Source organism: Hippoglossus stenolepis, chromosome 2 (genome assembly GCF_022539355.2).
Source record: "Hippoglossus stenolepis isolate QCI-W04-F060 chromosome 2, HSTE1.2, whole genome shotgun sequence".
NCBI lineage: Eukaryota > Metazoa > Chordata > Actinopteri > Pleuronectiformes > Pleuronectidae > Hippoglossus > Hippoglossus stenolepis.
The window spans coordinates 31,388,488-31,405,987 of NC_061484.1; the positions used below are offsets into that span (position 1 = coordinate 31,388,488).

The 17,500-nt window shown below is 44.5% G+C and overlaps 1 protein-coding gene across 1 annotated transcript in view; it reads left to right on the forward strand.

Annotated features, from left to right (window-relative positions):
- LOC118115771 (nidogen-1) overlaps positions 1 to 17,500 on the forward strand; it is a 27,801-nt gene that overhangs the window by 976 nt on the left and 9,325 nt on the right. The window contains exons 2-16 of the mRNA XM_035167056.2: positions 5,213 to 5,515; positions 6,837 to 7,063; positions 7,544 to 8,049; positions 8,159 to 8,299; positions 8,616 to 8,867; positions 9,008 to 9,208; positions 9,287 to 9,520; positions 10,654 to 10,791; positions 10,869 to 10,997; positions 11,293 to 11,436; positions 11,516 to 11,644; positions 16,292 to 16,531; positions 16,602 to 16,774; positions 17,000 to 17,126; positions 17,193 to 17,364. Of these exons, the coding sequence (XP_035022947.2) occupies positions 5,213 to 5,515; positions 6,837 to 7,063; positions 7,544 to 8,049; positions 8,159 to 8,299; positions 8,616 to 8,867; positions 9,008 to 9,208; positions 9,287 to 9,520; positions 10,654 to 10,791; positions 10,869 to 10,997; positions 11,293 to 11,436; positions 11,516 to 11,644; positions 16,292 to 16,531; positions 16,602 to 16,774; positions 17,000 to 17,126; positions 17,193 to 17,364 (3,116 nt within the window). The remainder of the gene's footprint in view (positions 1 to 5,212; positions 5,516 to 6,836; positions 7,064 to 7,543; positions 8,050 to 8,158; positions 8,300 to 8,615; positions 8,868 to 9,007; positions 9,209 to 9,286; positions 9,521 to 10,653; positions 10,792 to 10,868; positions 10,998 to 11,292; positions 11,437 to 11,515; positions 11,645 to 16,291; positions 16,532 to 16,601; positions 16,775 to 16,999; positions 17,127 to 17,192; positions 17,365 to 17,500) is intronic.

Here is a 17,500-nt window from a genome sequence, read left to right on the forward strand (position 1 = left end):
ACCATCTTTAAAAGATAACTGGGATTTCTAGCTATATATGATTGTTAGGTACACAAACAGCCAATCAGCTGCTGTAAAGAAACACGTCATTTATCTTTAGATGTAGTTTTCACTGTTGACAAGTTGTTGTTATAAGAACTTGATGACATCATGACAGAATTCAAACAGACACAGACTCCATTGAAAACAACACACACACATTACTGATGCACAGTTTCTTTGACTCATTTCTCTGTGAAATGATTTCACTTTCAGTGTTTGAAGAATTTAAACTGAAGTGAAGCAGCTTTCATGTGTTTGTTGTTTCCTTTGATCTGTTAGTTCTGGTTTCACGTTGTAATTTAATCTAAAGAATCGAGTCTGACAAACGTCCTGTCGTCCTCACCTACGTGGGCGGAGTCTACCTATACTTGACTCTGATTGGTTTGTAGACGGAGTCTGACGTGGGCGTGTTGGGGGGGTAGTAGTCTTTCTGTTTGAATGGAGAAAAATAATCAAGCATTTGGTTGCCATGGTAACATCATGGTGGTATTACTACCAGCATCAGCACCTTCAGGTGCAGAACTACACTACTCCACAGTACTACAGTACTCCACAGTACTCCACAGTACTACAGACATACTACAGTACTCCACAGTACTACAGTACTCCACAGTACTCCAGAGTACTCCACAGTACTCCACAGTACTACAGAAGTACTACAGTACTCCACAGTACTACAGTACTCCACAGTACTACAGAAGTACTACAGTACTCCACAGTACTACAGTACTCCACACTAGTTCAAATGCACCAAGTGAACGTCCTCGTGGTTCAAACATTATATCGTCCGAGGTGAAGACTGCAGCTGCTTCCTCTTCTTCTTCTTCTTCTTCTTCTTCTTCTATTGTTTAATTCTGTCTCTACTTCCTGTGATTGGTCCAACTCCTTTCACTACATTCAAATGTGTACCTTTAACACTTCCTGGTTTTCAACAACTAATCAAACTTCATCTCTTTAAATTTAAATACAGATTCACTTTTTAAACTGAAAAGATTTCACTTCAGTTTCAGACAGAACACGTTCAGGTAATCAGTCTGTGTGTGTGTGTGTGTGTGTGTGTGTGTGTGTGTGTGTGTGTGTGTGTGTGTGTGTGTGTGTGTGTGTGTGTGTGTGCGTGTGTGTGTGTGTGTGTTCACAGCAGCTGATTAGCTTTTCTATTGGGACATTTCACAGCTGTTTACAAAATAGGAGACGTCTCTGTGTGTGTCTGCTACTTTGTTTGATTTGTGGTGATTGTTGTGATTAAATGTGTGTGTGTGTGTGTGTGTGTGTGTGTGTGTGTGTGTGAGTGTGTGTGAGTGTGTGTGTGTGAGTGTGTGTGTGTGAGTGTGTGTGTGGTTTGCTGTTAGTTCAGAGGTGTTGATTCTCTGTTGAAGATGTGAACAGAGGCTGGAATGTGAGTCAATTAAAATGCAGTATATATAAGCCTTTTATCAGCTGACACACACACACACACACACACACACACACACACACACACACACACACACACACACACACACACCATGTGATTATTAATCCTGATTGGAGCATCTACAGTAGAAGAACACTGACACACTTTAATGTTTCCTGTCACCGTAGAACTTGATCATTTTAACTGACTAAGTTAAAATGATCAAGATAAACTTTTTCACTTTTCACTGTTTTTTCTTGACGCTTTGATTTGTCACAGTTTTTTTTTCTTCAGCTCTGTCACTTCACCATTTGCCCCCCCCCCTCTCCAGTTACAATAACAACACACACAGTGGGGGGTCAAACTTGTTTCTGTTGTTGGAGGATAAATCTTTTAAAGCTGCGTTCACATGTTCTGTTGGTTTAACCCGCAGGACGCTGGTCCGTCAGTTGATCGGTTAAATGTCTTCGTCCGTCGTTTGTTTGTCGACAGTTTCGTTTGAAATATTGAGGCCAACACTCAAACAATGTTTCTTAAAAAACATTGAATGTCTGAGTCTGAATATGAGTTTAAACATTAACCAATGAAAGAAAAACACGATTCAAAGGAAGTGAAGTAAATCCCCAAAATATGAAGGAAGTTAAACAAAGAAAGATGAAATAATCAAATGCTGAAGGAGTTTTAGTAAAATCAGAGATGAAAGTTTAGGTCCGTTAGTGACAGTTACACCGATGAATGAAATAATTAGTCGTGTTTATTACAGTCCTGCAGCTTTATTTCTTTTTTTTTCTGATAAATTTTACTACTGATGGAAATCGTAATTTCAACAAATAAGATAAAAAAAATTCTGAAACTGATCCGACCTTTAAACCAATATTTCCGAGAAAGTGAATAAACGAATAAAATAGAAAGAGTCTAAGATGTGTAAGTAAAATAAAATGAAATAAATCATTTTATTCTGTCTTTATTATTTTGCATCATTCTGAATGTGTTATAAAGAGCTTCCGAGTTTCTCCACGTTCACACAGTGTGAAGCTGTAATGAGGCTGTGGGTCTATGAAGGAACTCCCCTCAGAACGACATCCTGTGGGCTGGTTCCTCCTCAGTAATTATCAGTCCTCCTTTACGCTCAGCTCCATCCTGCACCGTGAAGCCTGGGCTCGGCTCCAGATCCTCAGCAGAAGCTTCTTCCGCTCGTATATTCGCTGGAGCTCTGACAGGAAGTTCAGCACATCTGGAACATATAGACCTGAGACATCTGTCCTCCAGAACCAGATGGCAGCTCTCAGGGTGTTCCCTCCCACCGCCGTTCTCACACTGATAATGATGATGTCAGGGGTCAGACATGTGTGATGTCAGCGGCGTCCTGGCATGTTTCCACGAGTAGGACGCACATATGATTTCACACACGCGTGTTGTTATTACATGTTGAGTCGGGTGATCAACATCGGAAGGTTCCACAAACATTATCAAACTTTTTCACTTTAACTCATCAAATACAAAATAACATTAAATCGTTAAAAATTATCAAGGAGTCAAACTTCATGAAAATCAACGTTTGTCTCTAAACACAAATCAGCAGGTGGCGCTGACACTGCAGTCACTGCCATTAAACCACCGAAGAAGAGCAAACAGTTCTCTCAACCCCCTTCACACGTATATCCATCGTACCCTGGTTTTCACCCCGTATCACCGCGGTAACGGTCGCTAGGTGTATTTGTTTTGGTGTTTGTGGCGGTTTGGGCTGGGGACCCTGCAACCTGAAGTGTTTAGAAATGGCGACTCGCCTCTACATGCTCCTCGCTCTATTCGATGAGGTCTGACCTTTCGGGCGTGATCTCACCAGCCACCTCGACCTTTTGTCCCTGCTGCTGAGAACAGCGCCTCCTGGCTGCAGAAGTCTGAGCTGCTTTTAATGGGAGGCCTGTTTACGTTTCTCCACAGCGTCCTTAACTCTGATGCGCAGGTTTTTAGCCAGATTGGGCAAAGTCGTCCAGATTTGTCTGCCCATCAGTAGTTGAGCCGGACTGAGGAGGATCTGCAGGTCATGAGGACCCGTAGCGGATCTTTTGGTTTCTGTATTCTTTTACTGCTCGCTCACATCTCCATTGGCCTGTGGGCTGTGGCCTGTGGCCTGTGGCCTGTGGCCTGTGGGCTGTCGAGGTTGTTCACGGGCAAAGTTTCTGACAACGTACCAGTGTGCTGACTTCTATTGACACAGTGTTCTCTGGCCACTGGGTTTCTCCCTGTATCACCACTTACATCCGTAACTGTTGTGAAAGACGTCCATGACAGTGATGTGTCTGTGGCTTTGATTTCAAACTGTCTCAACTCACCCAGAGACTTCTCTCATCTGTTGTCAGACGCTGTTTGACCTTTGACCCCTGCTCGTACAGATTACCCCCTCCTTGTAGAGAGGCGGGTCGTTCCTTCAGATTTGAGTCTTCAGGGCGTTTGGGGAGGAACATGTTCAAATGTTTCTGACGTCAAAGTGTGCAACTTGCTTTTGGTTGTAAACATGTGGTCAGATTCTCATGTTTTTATTTCATGTTATATGTTTATTTTTCATTAAATTGGATTTTAAATCCAAATTTTCCCAGTTTGATCGTCTGAGACATAAACTGAGGCTGTTTTGTCTGAATCTTCTGGACAAAGAGGAAACATTGAGTTCGGCTTCATGGTCACAGTCGATAATATTCAGGCTCAGTCACTGAGCTGCGTTCGCTCGGCTTCAGTTTAAGGCGGATTTGAGTTAATGAGGTTAAAGAAATCCTTTTCTTGGAGTGAATGGGAAGTCATTGTGCAGAATTCCTGTGGGCTGACGGAGCGAGCAGAGCGTCAGAGGAGGTCGAGCGCTCGCAGAGTCCTGAACTCTGACGGCAGCTTGAACTGGAGATCCTCTGTGTGCTGTGTAAAACACCAGCTGACCTTCAGTCCATCTCCTCATCCTCCTTCTCCTCTTCTTCCTGTCGTTATTCCTTCATGGTCATGGCCGACATTTTCCCAGAAGGTCAATAATCCTCTCAACCTGCAGAACTTTATTTCTGCTACTTTTCCTGATGTATTAATATTTTTCAATAATATTCATTGATTAAAACTCATCATCACATAATTCAGAATATCTTTATCGACTATTTTGCCTCAAAGTTAATTAATCCGATGGGGGAAAGGGAAAAAGTCTCTAATATATAGAGATGCACGTGCACTGCGACTCCTCTGGTGGTTTCTATAGAAGTCTCTAGAAAGTGACTTCTCACTTTATAACGTCAGGAAACATTCAGGAGTTTCTGTCTCAGTCTCTAGTTTCAAGTCTTCTTCAAACAGCTGATGTTCATTTAGTGAATTATGATCATTTAGAGTCAAACAGACCATAAAGCACCGGATGTGTTGGGGGTGGATACCACAGTGTGATTGACAGCTACCAGTCCAATGGGTGCAGGTGGCAGGTGTAGGTGGGCGTGTCTTTAAGCCCTCAGTCGGGCTCCACCCCCCCGCACCCCCCGGGCTCCACCCCCCCGGTGGACAAGATGTCAAACTGACGTCACGGTAACGTACGACACAAGGTGAAGATACTAACTTACTAAACAGGCAAAGCAACAAGTATCTTCATCATAATGATGAACTAAGTTTGGATCATGAGACGCTAAGTCATAGTTATTACTACTTCATAATGATAAAAGTATGGAAGGTTTTACTAATAAAAATGAGATTACATTTAAATTAAAATCAATTTTCCTATTTTTCAGACATTAATTAGTTAACTTCCTTCTGTTCCAGATTAACACCAATGGATTTGTGTCGCTCGTCGCCCCTCCAGCTGAGAGCGTGTACCTGGGGAAGATGCCCGCCAGTTTTCCAATGATTGCCGCTCTGCTGGGAGACCTGGACAACAGTGACGGACAAGGGACAGTCTTCTACCGGCAGGACAGAAGCCCGGAGGTACTGAGTCGAGCCGCTGAGCACATCAAACAAGCTTTCCCCAGAGAAGAAGGAGTCGAGCCCCTCAACGTCCTCGTCGTCACCTGGGTGGACATGGCTGCTCGGGGGACTTCCGGTCGAGGAGACGGATTGGACGCTAAGGTCAGCCATGTTGTGTTTTTTTAGGATGGTTTGATTTATAGCTCAGGTTTTACAGTCAACCTTCACCTTTGTATAAAGTGATTCCTGAATGTACATGTCGGTGAAGACTCTCAGTCAAGTGAACGTAGGCAACTGGACACGCTTGTGTTTCATGAAGACGTTTCCTTAAAGAGGCTTCTTCAGTTCTGACTAATGGGAGGTTTCAGGTTTTTCAACTCTGTGGGTCTGTACCTGTGTTATGTTAATCAGGCAAGTCGTTAAACCCCCCACCGGTTGTGGGTCGTTGAGTTCCTCTGAGTCCAGGTGTGAATGGCTGTTGACCTGTGTTACAACCCGGCTCAAGGGAAGCAACATACAGGAGTCAAACAACAACTAAGTTTTGCCAAAACAAGTTTATTGTAAATTCAAGTTATCAAAAAGCCCGAGTGGTGGCTGATAGTAATGCTGCTGATCCTGGCTGCACAGAGAGATGAGCTCGAAGCTTCGCAGGCTTTTTAAAGAGCAGTCAGTCGGTGCCAGGTAACGAGGGCAAACGAGGGAAGTCCGAGCTCCTGGTTGGCTGGACAACATGGAACAGAACCAGTTTTGGGACATAACAATCTGTTAGTTGCAGACCCATCCTGCTGTTGCCTTCAGGGTCACTGGAGTTGGGCGCTGGGCAGAGAACTGAGGACAGGATCTTAAACCACCTTCTTTCACTCCTCTTTCAAACCATCTGTCTTCTCTGGACAAAATACCAACATTACCCTCCTCAGAAGAGTGTCGCTTGTCCATGAGGTGTAAGTAGACGGCTGAATCATGGCCTGAGGAACTGGTGGTGGTGTGTCTGGGGGTTAAAGACCCGAAGGGTTAGGGTCTCCTTGGTGATGCTTTCCCAGGCCAGATGGAACCTGTAGACCCTCCAGCTAGTTCTGCACCTCCTCCCGGATGGCCGTGCCCGGGCCTCCTGGCTTGATGCCTGAACCTCCTCAACTTTACCTTTTCAACATAAAGGAGCTGTGGTTCTACTCTGAGCTCCCTCCTGACGTCTGAACTCCTTACACTTTCTCTGAGGCGGAGCCTAAACACCTGACAGAGAAAACTAATGTTGATGTTCCGTCTTGTTTCTGTTTTGTAGCAGTGTATGAGACAGCTTCCTCCATAAAATGACCATCTTCCCCTAAAGATCAGAAACTCTCTGCTCATCAGCTCAGACAAGATGGTTTGGAAATTAAAGGGCTCTCCTCAAAGTACCAACCAGATTAGAAAATCAGAAGAACTTTGTGGCCCTAGAAGCAAAACTGAGAACGGCTGCTCAACAATTTTTCATTTGATCTTTCAGAGGAACACGTTCCAGCTGGTTGTGGCCTCCACGAAGTCCTCCTCCTATGCCATCCTCTTATATCCGACAGACGGCCTGCAGTTCCTCTCCACGTCTGTTGGGGGTGAGAATAAGCTCCTCGAGGCCGGCTTCAATGAAGGCATGGTGCAGGGCTGGTTCCAGAACAACCAGGGGACGTACTACCAAACCACGACAGATGAAGAGGCCTCCATCAGGGAACTTACTGAGTATGAATCTGCTGTTTGAAAATATAAGATGTCAGACAAGTAATCCACGTCAATGTTATAGTGGCTAACAGAGTGCTAACAAAACAAATACTTCAGCCTCAGTGCCCAGGACAAGCGTGAATGTTTATATCAAATTATACTTTGAAGAAGATACTTTTTACTGTAATAAACAATAAACAGTATTTCCAAAAGTGGCACTATCACAAATTCTTGGATGAAAATGTCTTGAAGTCTCTCAGACTTGAAAAGATCTGTCTTCACTGGACAAAATTTGAACAAACAACCAGAAACTGGTTTGTTATGTCTCTGAAAGAGACTTGACAAAGGACCCATGTCTTGCCAAATGTAGTCTTTGTATCAAGGTCTTAGATTAGTGAGAGAGAACCTTGTTGGTTTACTTATCACTGAAAAGAACATCGATGAAATGAACTGTCCACTATCTAAAAAGCTGTTTTTCATTCCCGTCCTATATCCAATCAGAAAGACAAACTCAGGACGCAAAGGAGTTTGGGTGTATGAGATTGGTCCTTCGCGGTTCTTTGTCACCATCATACCAGGAATGGTCACTGGTCTTCCTGAGGAGAAAGGGACAACTGAACCTCCTGTGACGGTGTTGCCAAGACAACCCGATGAGCAACAGGAGGAGGACTTTTCAACCTACACAACCCAGACGACGATGTCCACTGAAGCAGCAACAGAAGAAAAGGAGGAGTTCCACACCGATAGTACCGCTGCGTATCAAACTGGTTACACAGAGACCGTCACACCAGGGTTTGTCAAACCAGATAATGAAGAGGAATTTCCAGAATCCGAGACTGTCACATACAACAGTCCTGAAAGGGTTCATCCACGTTACCCAGACCATCCTGAACCAGTCCAACCACGATACATCAGTCCTGAACCAGTCCAACCAGGGCCCCCCCATTCCCAGCCCCAACACCCCCAGATTGTTGTGGTGGATGAGGACGAAGATCTGGATGTAGATGGTAAATTATTGGGGTTCAAAACTTTTGTGCTTGAAGATTTAGATTTAATTTCTTAAGGTTTACGTCTAGTTAAATGTTTGACTGATACACTCTTTGGTTCTTTTCTCAGTATTTGCCTACAATCTGGAGACCTGTGCTCACAACAGGCACAGATGCTCTAGTTTTGCGGATTGTCGGGATTACAGTAACGGGTACTGCTGCCACTGCAGGCCGGGTTTCTACGGTAACGGGAAGGACTGCGTCGCAGAAGGTGAGAATTGTCTGTGCAAAGACGTAACGATGTGGGATGGTGCTCAAGACTTGAATTGAAGATTATTTTCATGATTGATTAATATGACCTTTATTTTCTCGATAAATCGATGTTTAAAATTCTTGTGAACATTTTGGCCCAACATGATTCAATCAAATTCCTTGTTTCATGCAACGAACGCACTAGAACCTGGTGGTATTTGACCTTATGAGTCAGTACAACTATTTTGTGTTGACAGTCAAAATGTCACGGGAAAAAGGTCTGATCGCTGTGGGACAACTTCTGTCCTTCGTTTGAAATCTGTGTTGTTTCCCAGGTAAACCGCAGAGAATGAATGGAAAGGTCAATGGTCGAGTGTTTGTTGGGAACTCGCCTTCACCTGTGGAGTTCAGTAACAACGACTTGCACTCATACGTGGTGGCCAATGACGGACGGGCCTACGTGGCCATCAGCAACATCCCCACAAGCATGGGGCCCTCCCTGCAACCGCTGTCCTCCCTGGGAGGAGTCATCGGCTGGGCCTTCGCCCTGGAGCAGCCTGGCTACCACAATGGCTTCAGTCTAATTGGTGAGGAGACGTTGTTTTAACACAGTCTGGGTTGAGTGTCTTCTCAGAAAGAGAGTAAATGTAAAGGCTATGCTCAGTTCATGTGTTAATATGTGTTGGTGGCCATGAACCTTAATGCCCTTGGCCTTGTTCCCCTGTAGGTGGCGTTTTTTCCCGACAGGCTGAGGTGATCTTCCAGCCTGGAAACGAGCGTTTGAACATCAAGCAGCAGTTTAAAGGCATCGACGCACACGACCACCTGGTGGTGAGCACAGAGCTGGAGGGACGTCTACCCCCCATCCCGCTGGGATCCTCTGTTCAGATCAACCCGTACCAAGAGATCTACCAGTACGACAGAAACTGTAAGGACCGGTACCTAAAACTAAATCAGTATCGCAACGTAAATCTGTATTCATTGTTTTCTCTTCTGCTACAACCAGTGATCACTTCCTCCTCAAACCGCGACTACGCCATTACGTCCCCTGACGGCACTGTCCAGACTAGAAGCTACCAGTGGCGTCAGACCATCACCTTCCAGAGCTGCCCTCACAACGAGGGAACCAGGGCGGCACCTTCCACCCAGCAGCTCAGCGTTGACCAGATCTTCGTGATGTTTGATGCCGACAACAATCTGACCCGCTACGCCATGAGCAACAAGATCGGCTCCGTCCACAGTGAGTTTAAACATCTCGTACCCGCAGAGGAAATATGAGCAAAGAAAGGGGACATTTATTTATAAACTCTCATGAAATCAAGTCTCTGAAGATGTCCTGACATGTTGTGTAGTTAGTGTTTCTCCTGTGAAGCAGCAGCAGGAGATTGTCCGGGTCAGACTCATTCACAGCAGGCGAGGGGCGGAGCCTGGGTGAGGGGCGGGGCCTGGGTAGAGCGGCAGGAGGCCGGAAGCATCATGAAAAAACTTTTAGAGTCTTGATGTCAATTTAGTCAATTAAAGAAATATTAGAAAACATTCTCTGAAACAAAGATTTTCAGATTTTCTGTGTCATGTCACATTAAACTGACATTTCATCAACTAAACGAAATAATTAACGATTAATTGATGATGAAAATATAACTTTGTTACAGCCTGAATAAATGACCTCAGCAGAAATGGGCTTCCACACTTTTTAGATTTGTCCTGAAACTTTCTTCCAGAGGTTTTACAGCCATTAAGACGTGAAGATGTTCACAGGTCCAGCTGCAGGTTGTCAGGTTGACGTGTCTCCTGGTCGTGGTTTGTTGCTCCTCGGAGGAATGTGCTGAGACGAGCCTCCTTCAAAGAAACATCAACAGTGATCTGTTGGTAGCAGCTTTATTTCCTCAGCTGCGAGCTGCAGCGGCTGTGAGAGCGTTGGCAGGGGGTAAAGGTCAGGGAGATACCAACCTCCAGTCCACAGGAGGGGACATCAGATGGTTCTTTAACTACATTAGGGGTTAAGGGTAAAAGTGCCGGTGGGTTTGTACCCTCGAGGTTGAATGCACTCTTTGTAAGCTGCTTCGGATAAAAGCGTCAGATAAATGAAATGTAATGAGATGCTTCGGCTTCAGAGTTCCACAAACAAACCCGACTTAGCCGGAGTCTGAGATTTAAACGTGGAACATCTGGGTCGTGTTTCCTGCGAAGAGGAAACTTCAAACATCCAGCTGCTGCATGATGGGAACACGGAGCCACAGGTGCTGAAGCGATGAACTGGAGCTGCTGCTAATCCATCCATCATGTTCATTAATCCGATTATCATTTATTAATGAACATCAGTAACAGGAAACATCACTGAATACTCTTGTTATTTTGTCTTTTTTCTCACAGGCAGTCTTCCGGAGCAGAATCCATGTTTCACCGGCCGACACGGCTGCGACATCAACGCTGTGTGCAGACCGGGCGAAGGCCTCCGGTTCACTTGTGAATGTGCTGCCGGCTTCACTGGAGACGGACGCTACTGCCACGGTAACACAACCGCACGTTACAGCGTAACCCCTGACCCCCTCACATCAGGTCTGTAAATGTTGTCGTTTTATTGGCAGATATTGACGAGTGCAGGGAGACGTCCTGGATCTGTGGGTCCAGCTCCGTCTGCAGTAACCAGCCCGGAACCTTCCGCTGTGAGTGTTTGACCGGATTCATGTTCGCCAGCGATGGAAAGACCTGCATCGGTGCGTTTAAACATGTGTGTGGGTGGAGTGTGTACTTCCTGTGTGTTGTTTGAGTCCCTTGTTGAACACACAGATGTTCTTAAAGACGCCAAGAGACATAAACAATGGAGGTTTTGTTACGTAACTGTGACTCATATGAAAACATCTGTGAAGCTCATGAGTCTTTTTGTGTTTTATTGTCTTTATACAGTCAGATATTCTTTCTGTTACAGCAGATGTAGTTTTATATAATAATAATAATAATAATAATAATAATAATAATAATAAAACATATATTTTCTGGTTGGTCTTGCAGAGGAGAATCGTCCGGTGGATCATTGTCAGACAGGAAGTCATGACTGCGATGTTTCTGACCGAGCTCTGTGCAGCTACACCGGAGGTTCGTCGTACGTGTGCTCGTGTCTCCCGGGCTTCGAGGGCGACGGCCGCTCGTGTCAAGGTGAGTTTCTCAGACGCTGCGTATTATCGTCTGCAGACCTCGGCCTTGTCTTCATCTCCGTGTCTTTGTTTCTGCTCAGACGTGGACGATTGTCGGCTGGATCGTTGCCACGGTGACGCCTTGTGCTCCAACACGCCGGGCTCCTACACCTGCCAGTGCCGCCCTGGTTTCCATGGTGATGGATACCAATGCAGGCCCACATCCGCAGGTAGGAAACAAACCGTTAAACTAAAGTTTAGTGAAGTCAAACAGTGTGTGAACAGACTGGAGGTTTACAGACGTCTCAGGGACGAGTGGAAGCTGTGTCCCAGCTGAAGGTTGAGACGGAACAACAGAGTCTCAACAAATCTCAGGGTCAGAAACCACAAGTTCACTGTGACTCCTGATCCCTGAAGACAAAACCTGAAGACTCACTTCACACCATCAACAATCAATCATCAATCTAACACTGATGAAACAGTTTTCCCTTTCCCACCTCTCTCTGCTCTCTCCTGGCTGAAATCCTATCTTACAAACTGACAACAGTTCATCTGCACCTCCTCCACCGCTGCTGTCCCACGGCGTCCCCCAGGGTTCGGGGCTTGGTCCTCATATGTCAACATGGTCTCCACTTCCACGGCTACGTTACCCTAACGTTTGTAAAGTGTCTTTGAGTATTTTGAAAAGCACTCTATAAATAAAATGTATTATTATTATTATTAAAACTTTTAAAAATAAAATGATGTAAACAACATCATCTTAGTAAAGTGACAAACAGTCAAACTTTATGTTTTATCAAAGGCTTTGATGATGAACTGATTTATCTTCACTCCCGTTCACACACATTCAGACGATGATGACGAGCTGCTCATGATCTCTGATCTTCTCCATGTTCACTCGTCCATTTAACATCAGAGCAGGGACCTTCATTTTCCTTTTTTAGAGAAGTTTGGGACAATTTGACCCGATGTCCTCGACGTCCTCGTTAACGTCTTCGAGTGTAAATCAAACATAACGTTGAATCTGAACAGTTTTCAGGTAAGTCACATGAAGTCAGATGTTCCTACGTCAGGGGCCACACTTCACACAGAGGGGCCAATTCTCCGTGCACAGTTTCTGATTCAGTAACGTGCACGTTTCAGTCCTTGTTAACTCTTTGATCTGTAGAACAAAGACACTCATCATTATGTTCTGAAATGATTCTTTGTTCAAACACTCAAAGAAAAAATAATCATGAACAAATTTACATATTTGTTATTGGTTTGTTAATAAGTGAGGAGTTTATTAAAAAAGTCTAATCCCCCCCGTACAAATGCATCTGAATTGAAAAGTTTGACCTCGTCTGAAAAACAGTTGAAACTGAGCAGAGCAAATGTTTTTATTCTCAGACTTTCATAGTATTTTATATTTAGTTTTATGCTTTTTTTAAATCAGTATTTTATCTGTAGCTTGCAGTTCATTTGTCACTTCCTGGTTAACTGTTGATCTGTGCTGTTCTTTAAATTCTTTCTAAAGTCTTCTGTCACTGAGTCAAAGTTGAAGAAGAGTAAATGTAGTTTGAGACAGTGTCGTGACGGAGGAAGGTTATTATGGCGTCTGGTGTTTTTCCAAAACCAAAAGTAGGAGTTATGATAATCGCAGTGTTTGTCTTTGAGCTGCGAGCGAGAACTTCCCCCCCTCGTTCTTCACTGTGGCTGCAGTAGAATGATGGGATTAGCTCTAATGAAGCTAAATGCTGAATAGAGTTAAACCTCATTATTTTTTAGGTTTACAGCTCGTCACATTTTACATTTTCTTCTTTTCTTTCTGAAATCTTAAAATATGGAGATTTTCTCCTCCAGAGAAAAATTAATGGATATTTCTGTTTATTTTTGCTGCTGATCTATTTTAACATTTACTTTGTCAAAACTGATGCACTTATTTTTCACCGAGGTTTTTTCCTGCCGATCTGATTCGTCATATTTTGATTCTCAGTTTTTTTCCTCCTCTTTTGTTGTTGTTGTCGTTGTGTGTCGGCGGTTTGAGTCCGTCAGTGATTCCAGGTGTCAGATTAGATAGAACTGGAGCTAATTACAGCTCCACTGCACCACACCACACTTTTGTCATATTTTCATCGTCCCGGCTCCTGAAGGTCATAATTTAGTGTCCCCTGTCAAAACTTGTCCCAGCGTCTCTTACACAAGCTGCTCCGCTTCCTTGAACCTGGCTCCGTCTCACAGGGGTCGTCTGGCTGATTGTGGTTTGTCCTTGGAGGATAAGAGCCGAGAGCCGAGGCTCCTCCAGACGTCACCGCAGACCTTGGTTCTCTCCACGTTCATCTGCAGCTGCCACGTCCTCCAGTCTGAAAACATATTCAACCTGTCAATGTTGGAGATAAAATGGAGAATTACACATGATCAAAATCCAGCATATAGATATTAACAGCTACTGATTATTCATTAATTATTTTCTTTACTGGTCGATTAAATCCTGAAAAAAGTTGATTCTTCAAATGTTTAGTTCGACCATCAGTCCAAAACCCAAAGATTCACTTTATTATAAAATAAGAAAATACATCAAATCCAATTATTATATAATATAATATAAAATAGATATATTATCATATATAATAGTTTCAGCTCAGTTCTTAAAAAGAGAAAAAACAACAAATGAAATAAATAAATACACAGAAAAAATCGATTATAAGGATTTCATTTAAAAATAGTGGGTTAAGAAAAATAGTGAAATGTCACTAACAATCAAACCAGCTGAAGCACAAACAAGTAATCGAGTTGTTACCTGAGTGGTAAACGAGTTGTTACCTGAGTGGTAAACGAGTTGTTACCTGAGTGGTAAACGAGTTGTTACCTGAGTGGTAAACGAGTTGTTACCTGAGTGGTTAACGAGTTGTTACCTAATTAACGAGTTGTTACCTGAGTGGTAAACGAGTTGTTACCTGAGTGGTTAACGAGTTGTTACCTGAGTGGTAAACGAGTGGTAATCGAGTTGTTACCTGAGTGGTAAACGAGTTGTTACCTGAGTGGTAAACGAGTTGTTACCTGAGTGGTAAACGAGTTGTTACCTGAGTGGTAAACGAGTTGTTACCTGAGTGGTAAACGAGTTGTTACCTGAGGCGAGTTGTTACCTGAGTGGTTAACGAGTTGTTACCTGAGTGGTAAGCGTGATGAGTTGTTACCTGAGTGGTAAACGAGTTGTTACCTGAGTGGTAAGCGAGTTGTTACCTGAGTGGTTAACGAGTTGTTACCTGAGTGGTAGACGAGTGGTTACCTGAGTGGTAAACGAGTTGTTACCTGAGTGGTAAACGAGTTGTTACCTGAGTGGTAAACGAGTTGTTACCTGAGTGGTAAACGAGTGGTAATCGAGTTGTTACCTGAGTGGTAAACGAGTTGTTACCTGAGTGGTAAACGAGTTGTTACCTGAGTGGTTAACGAGTGGTAAACGAGTTGTTACCTGAGTGGTAAACGAGTTGTTACCTGAGTGGTTAACGAGTGGTTGACGAGTTGTTACCTGAGTGGTTAACGAGTGGTAAACGAGTTGTTACCTGAGTGGTAAACGAGTTGTTACCTGAGTGGTAAACGAGTGGTTAACGAGTTGTTACCTGAGTGGTAAACGAGTGGTAAACGAGTTGTTACCTGAGTGGTAAACGAGTTGTTACCTGATTGGTAAACGAGTGGTAAACGAGTTGTTACCTGAGTGGTAAACGAGTTGTTACCTGAGTGGTAAACGAGTGGTAAACGAGTTGTTACCTGGTGGTAAACGAGTTGTTACCTGAGTGGTAAACGAGTTGTTACCTGAGTGGTAAACGAGTTGTTACCTGAGTGGTAAACGAGTGGTTAACGAGTTGTTACCTGAGTGGTAAACGAGTTGTTACCTGAGTGGTAAACGAGTTGTTACCTGAGTGGTAAACGAGTTGTTACCTGAGTGGTAGCGAGTTGTTACCTGAGTGGTAAACGAGTTGTTACCTGAGTGGTAAACGAGTTGTTACCTGAGTGGTAAACGAGTGGTTAACGAGTTGTTACCTGAGTGGTAAACGAGTTGTTACCTGAGTGGTAAACGAGTTGTTACCTGAGTGGTAAACGAGTTGTTACCTGATTGGTAAACGAGTTGTTACCTGAGTGGTAAACGAGTTGTTACCTGATTGGTAAACGAGTTGTTACCTGAGTGGTAAACGAGTTGTTACCTGATTGGTAAACGAGTTGTTACCTGATTGGTAAACGAGTTGTTACCTGATTGGTAAACGAGTGGTAAACGAGTTGTTACCTGAGTGGTAAACGAGTTGTTACCTGAGTGGTAAACGAGTTGTTACCTGAGTGGTTAACGAGTGGTTAGCAAGTGGTAAACGAGTTGTTACCTGAGTGGTTAACGAGTGGTAAATGAGTGGTAAACGAGTTGTTACCTGAGTGGTAACGAGTTGTTACCTGAGTGGTAAGCGAGTGGTTAAAGAGTTGTTACCTGAGTGGTAAACGAGTTGTTACCTGAGTGGTGGAGTGGTAAACGAGTTGTTACCTGAGTGGTAAACGAGTGGTAAACGAGTTGTTACCTGAGTGGTTAACGAATGGTAAACGAGTGGTAAACGAGTTGTTACCTGAGTGGTTAACGAGTGGTAAATGAGTTGTTACCTGATGGTTAGCGGGAGTGGCAGTTGTTACCTGAGTGGTAAACGAGTTGTTACCTGAGTGGTAAACGAGTTGTTACCTGAGTGGTTAACGAGTTGTTACCTGAGTGGTTAACGAGTGGTTAACGAGTGGTAAACGAGTGGTTAACTTCTTATAATTCAAACTCAACATGATGAAAGCTCAACCTTGTATCAAAGATCTTCACATTGTTGACGTTGTTTCTGTGATGTCTCACTCGGACTGTTATTGTGTTTGTCCAGAGCGAGAGAAGACGCAGTGCGAGCATCAGAGAGAAAGCGCTCAGGCCGCCGCCTCCTCCTCCAGCTTCTTCTCCTTCTTCCGTCCTCGACCGGCCGTCGGTCAGTACGTGGCACAGTGTGATGAGCACGGAGCCTTCGAGCCGTCGCAATGTCACGCCAGCATCAGACAGTGTTGGTGTGTGGACGCCACGGGTCAGGAGATCCCCAACACCCGGACCGGAGCCAGCAACGCTCCTCTGTGTGAGTCAAACACTTCATGTTCCAATGTCTGAATGAACTAAACAGGTTAACTAAACAAACGTCTTCACAGGTATTAACCACGCAGTGACTCCTCCCCCTCTGGGTCCGACGCCGCGGCCTGACGTACAGCCCGTCGCTCCGGGGACACACCTGCTGTTCGCTCAGAGCGGGAGAATCGAACTTCTTCCTCTGGACGGATACAACATGAAGAGAGAGGACGCCAAACCTCTGCTGCACGTCCCTGTAAGACTCTTCTAAACATGTAAACTTTTAAACATGGAGACACATTGGGACACGTTGAGACACATTAAGACAAGCTGAGACACGTTGAGACACGTTAAGACAAGTTGAGACACATTGAGACATGTTGAGACACGTTGAGACACGTTGAGACACATTAAGACAAGCTGAGACACGTTGAGACACGTTGAGACACGTTGAGACATGTGACATTGTTTTCTGTCTCAGGACCGGGTGGTGATCGCCATCGCCTACGACTGTGTGGACAAGATGGTTTATTGGACAGACATCACGGGGCCGGCAATCAGCCGGGCCAGTCTGAGCGGCGGAGACGTCACCCCAGTGGTCACCGCAGGTAAGACAGTCTGTCTCTGGTTGTTCATTTGTCTCGTTTCAGTTTATAAATAAAGTTTGTCCTCAGAGCTGCAGAGTCCTGAGGGCGTGGCCGTCGACCACGTGTCCCGCCTCCTCTTCTGGACGGACTCCATGAGAGACACGGTGGAGGTGTCACAGCTGGACGGCAGCCAGAGACGAGTCCTGTTCGATTCCGACCTCGTCAACCCCCGAGCCATCGTCACCAACCCACCGTACGGGTGAGTCACCGCTAAAGTGACTAGTTAACCGTTAGTTAAAGTAACGTATCTGTGGGTAGTATCAGTAGTATCAGTAGTATCAGTAGTATTTGTGGATAGTATCAGTAGTATCAGTAGTATCAGTAGTATTTGTGGA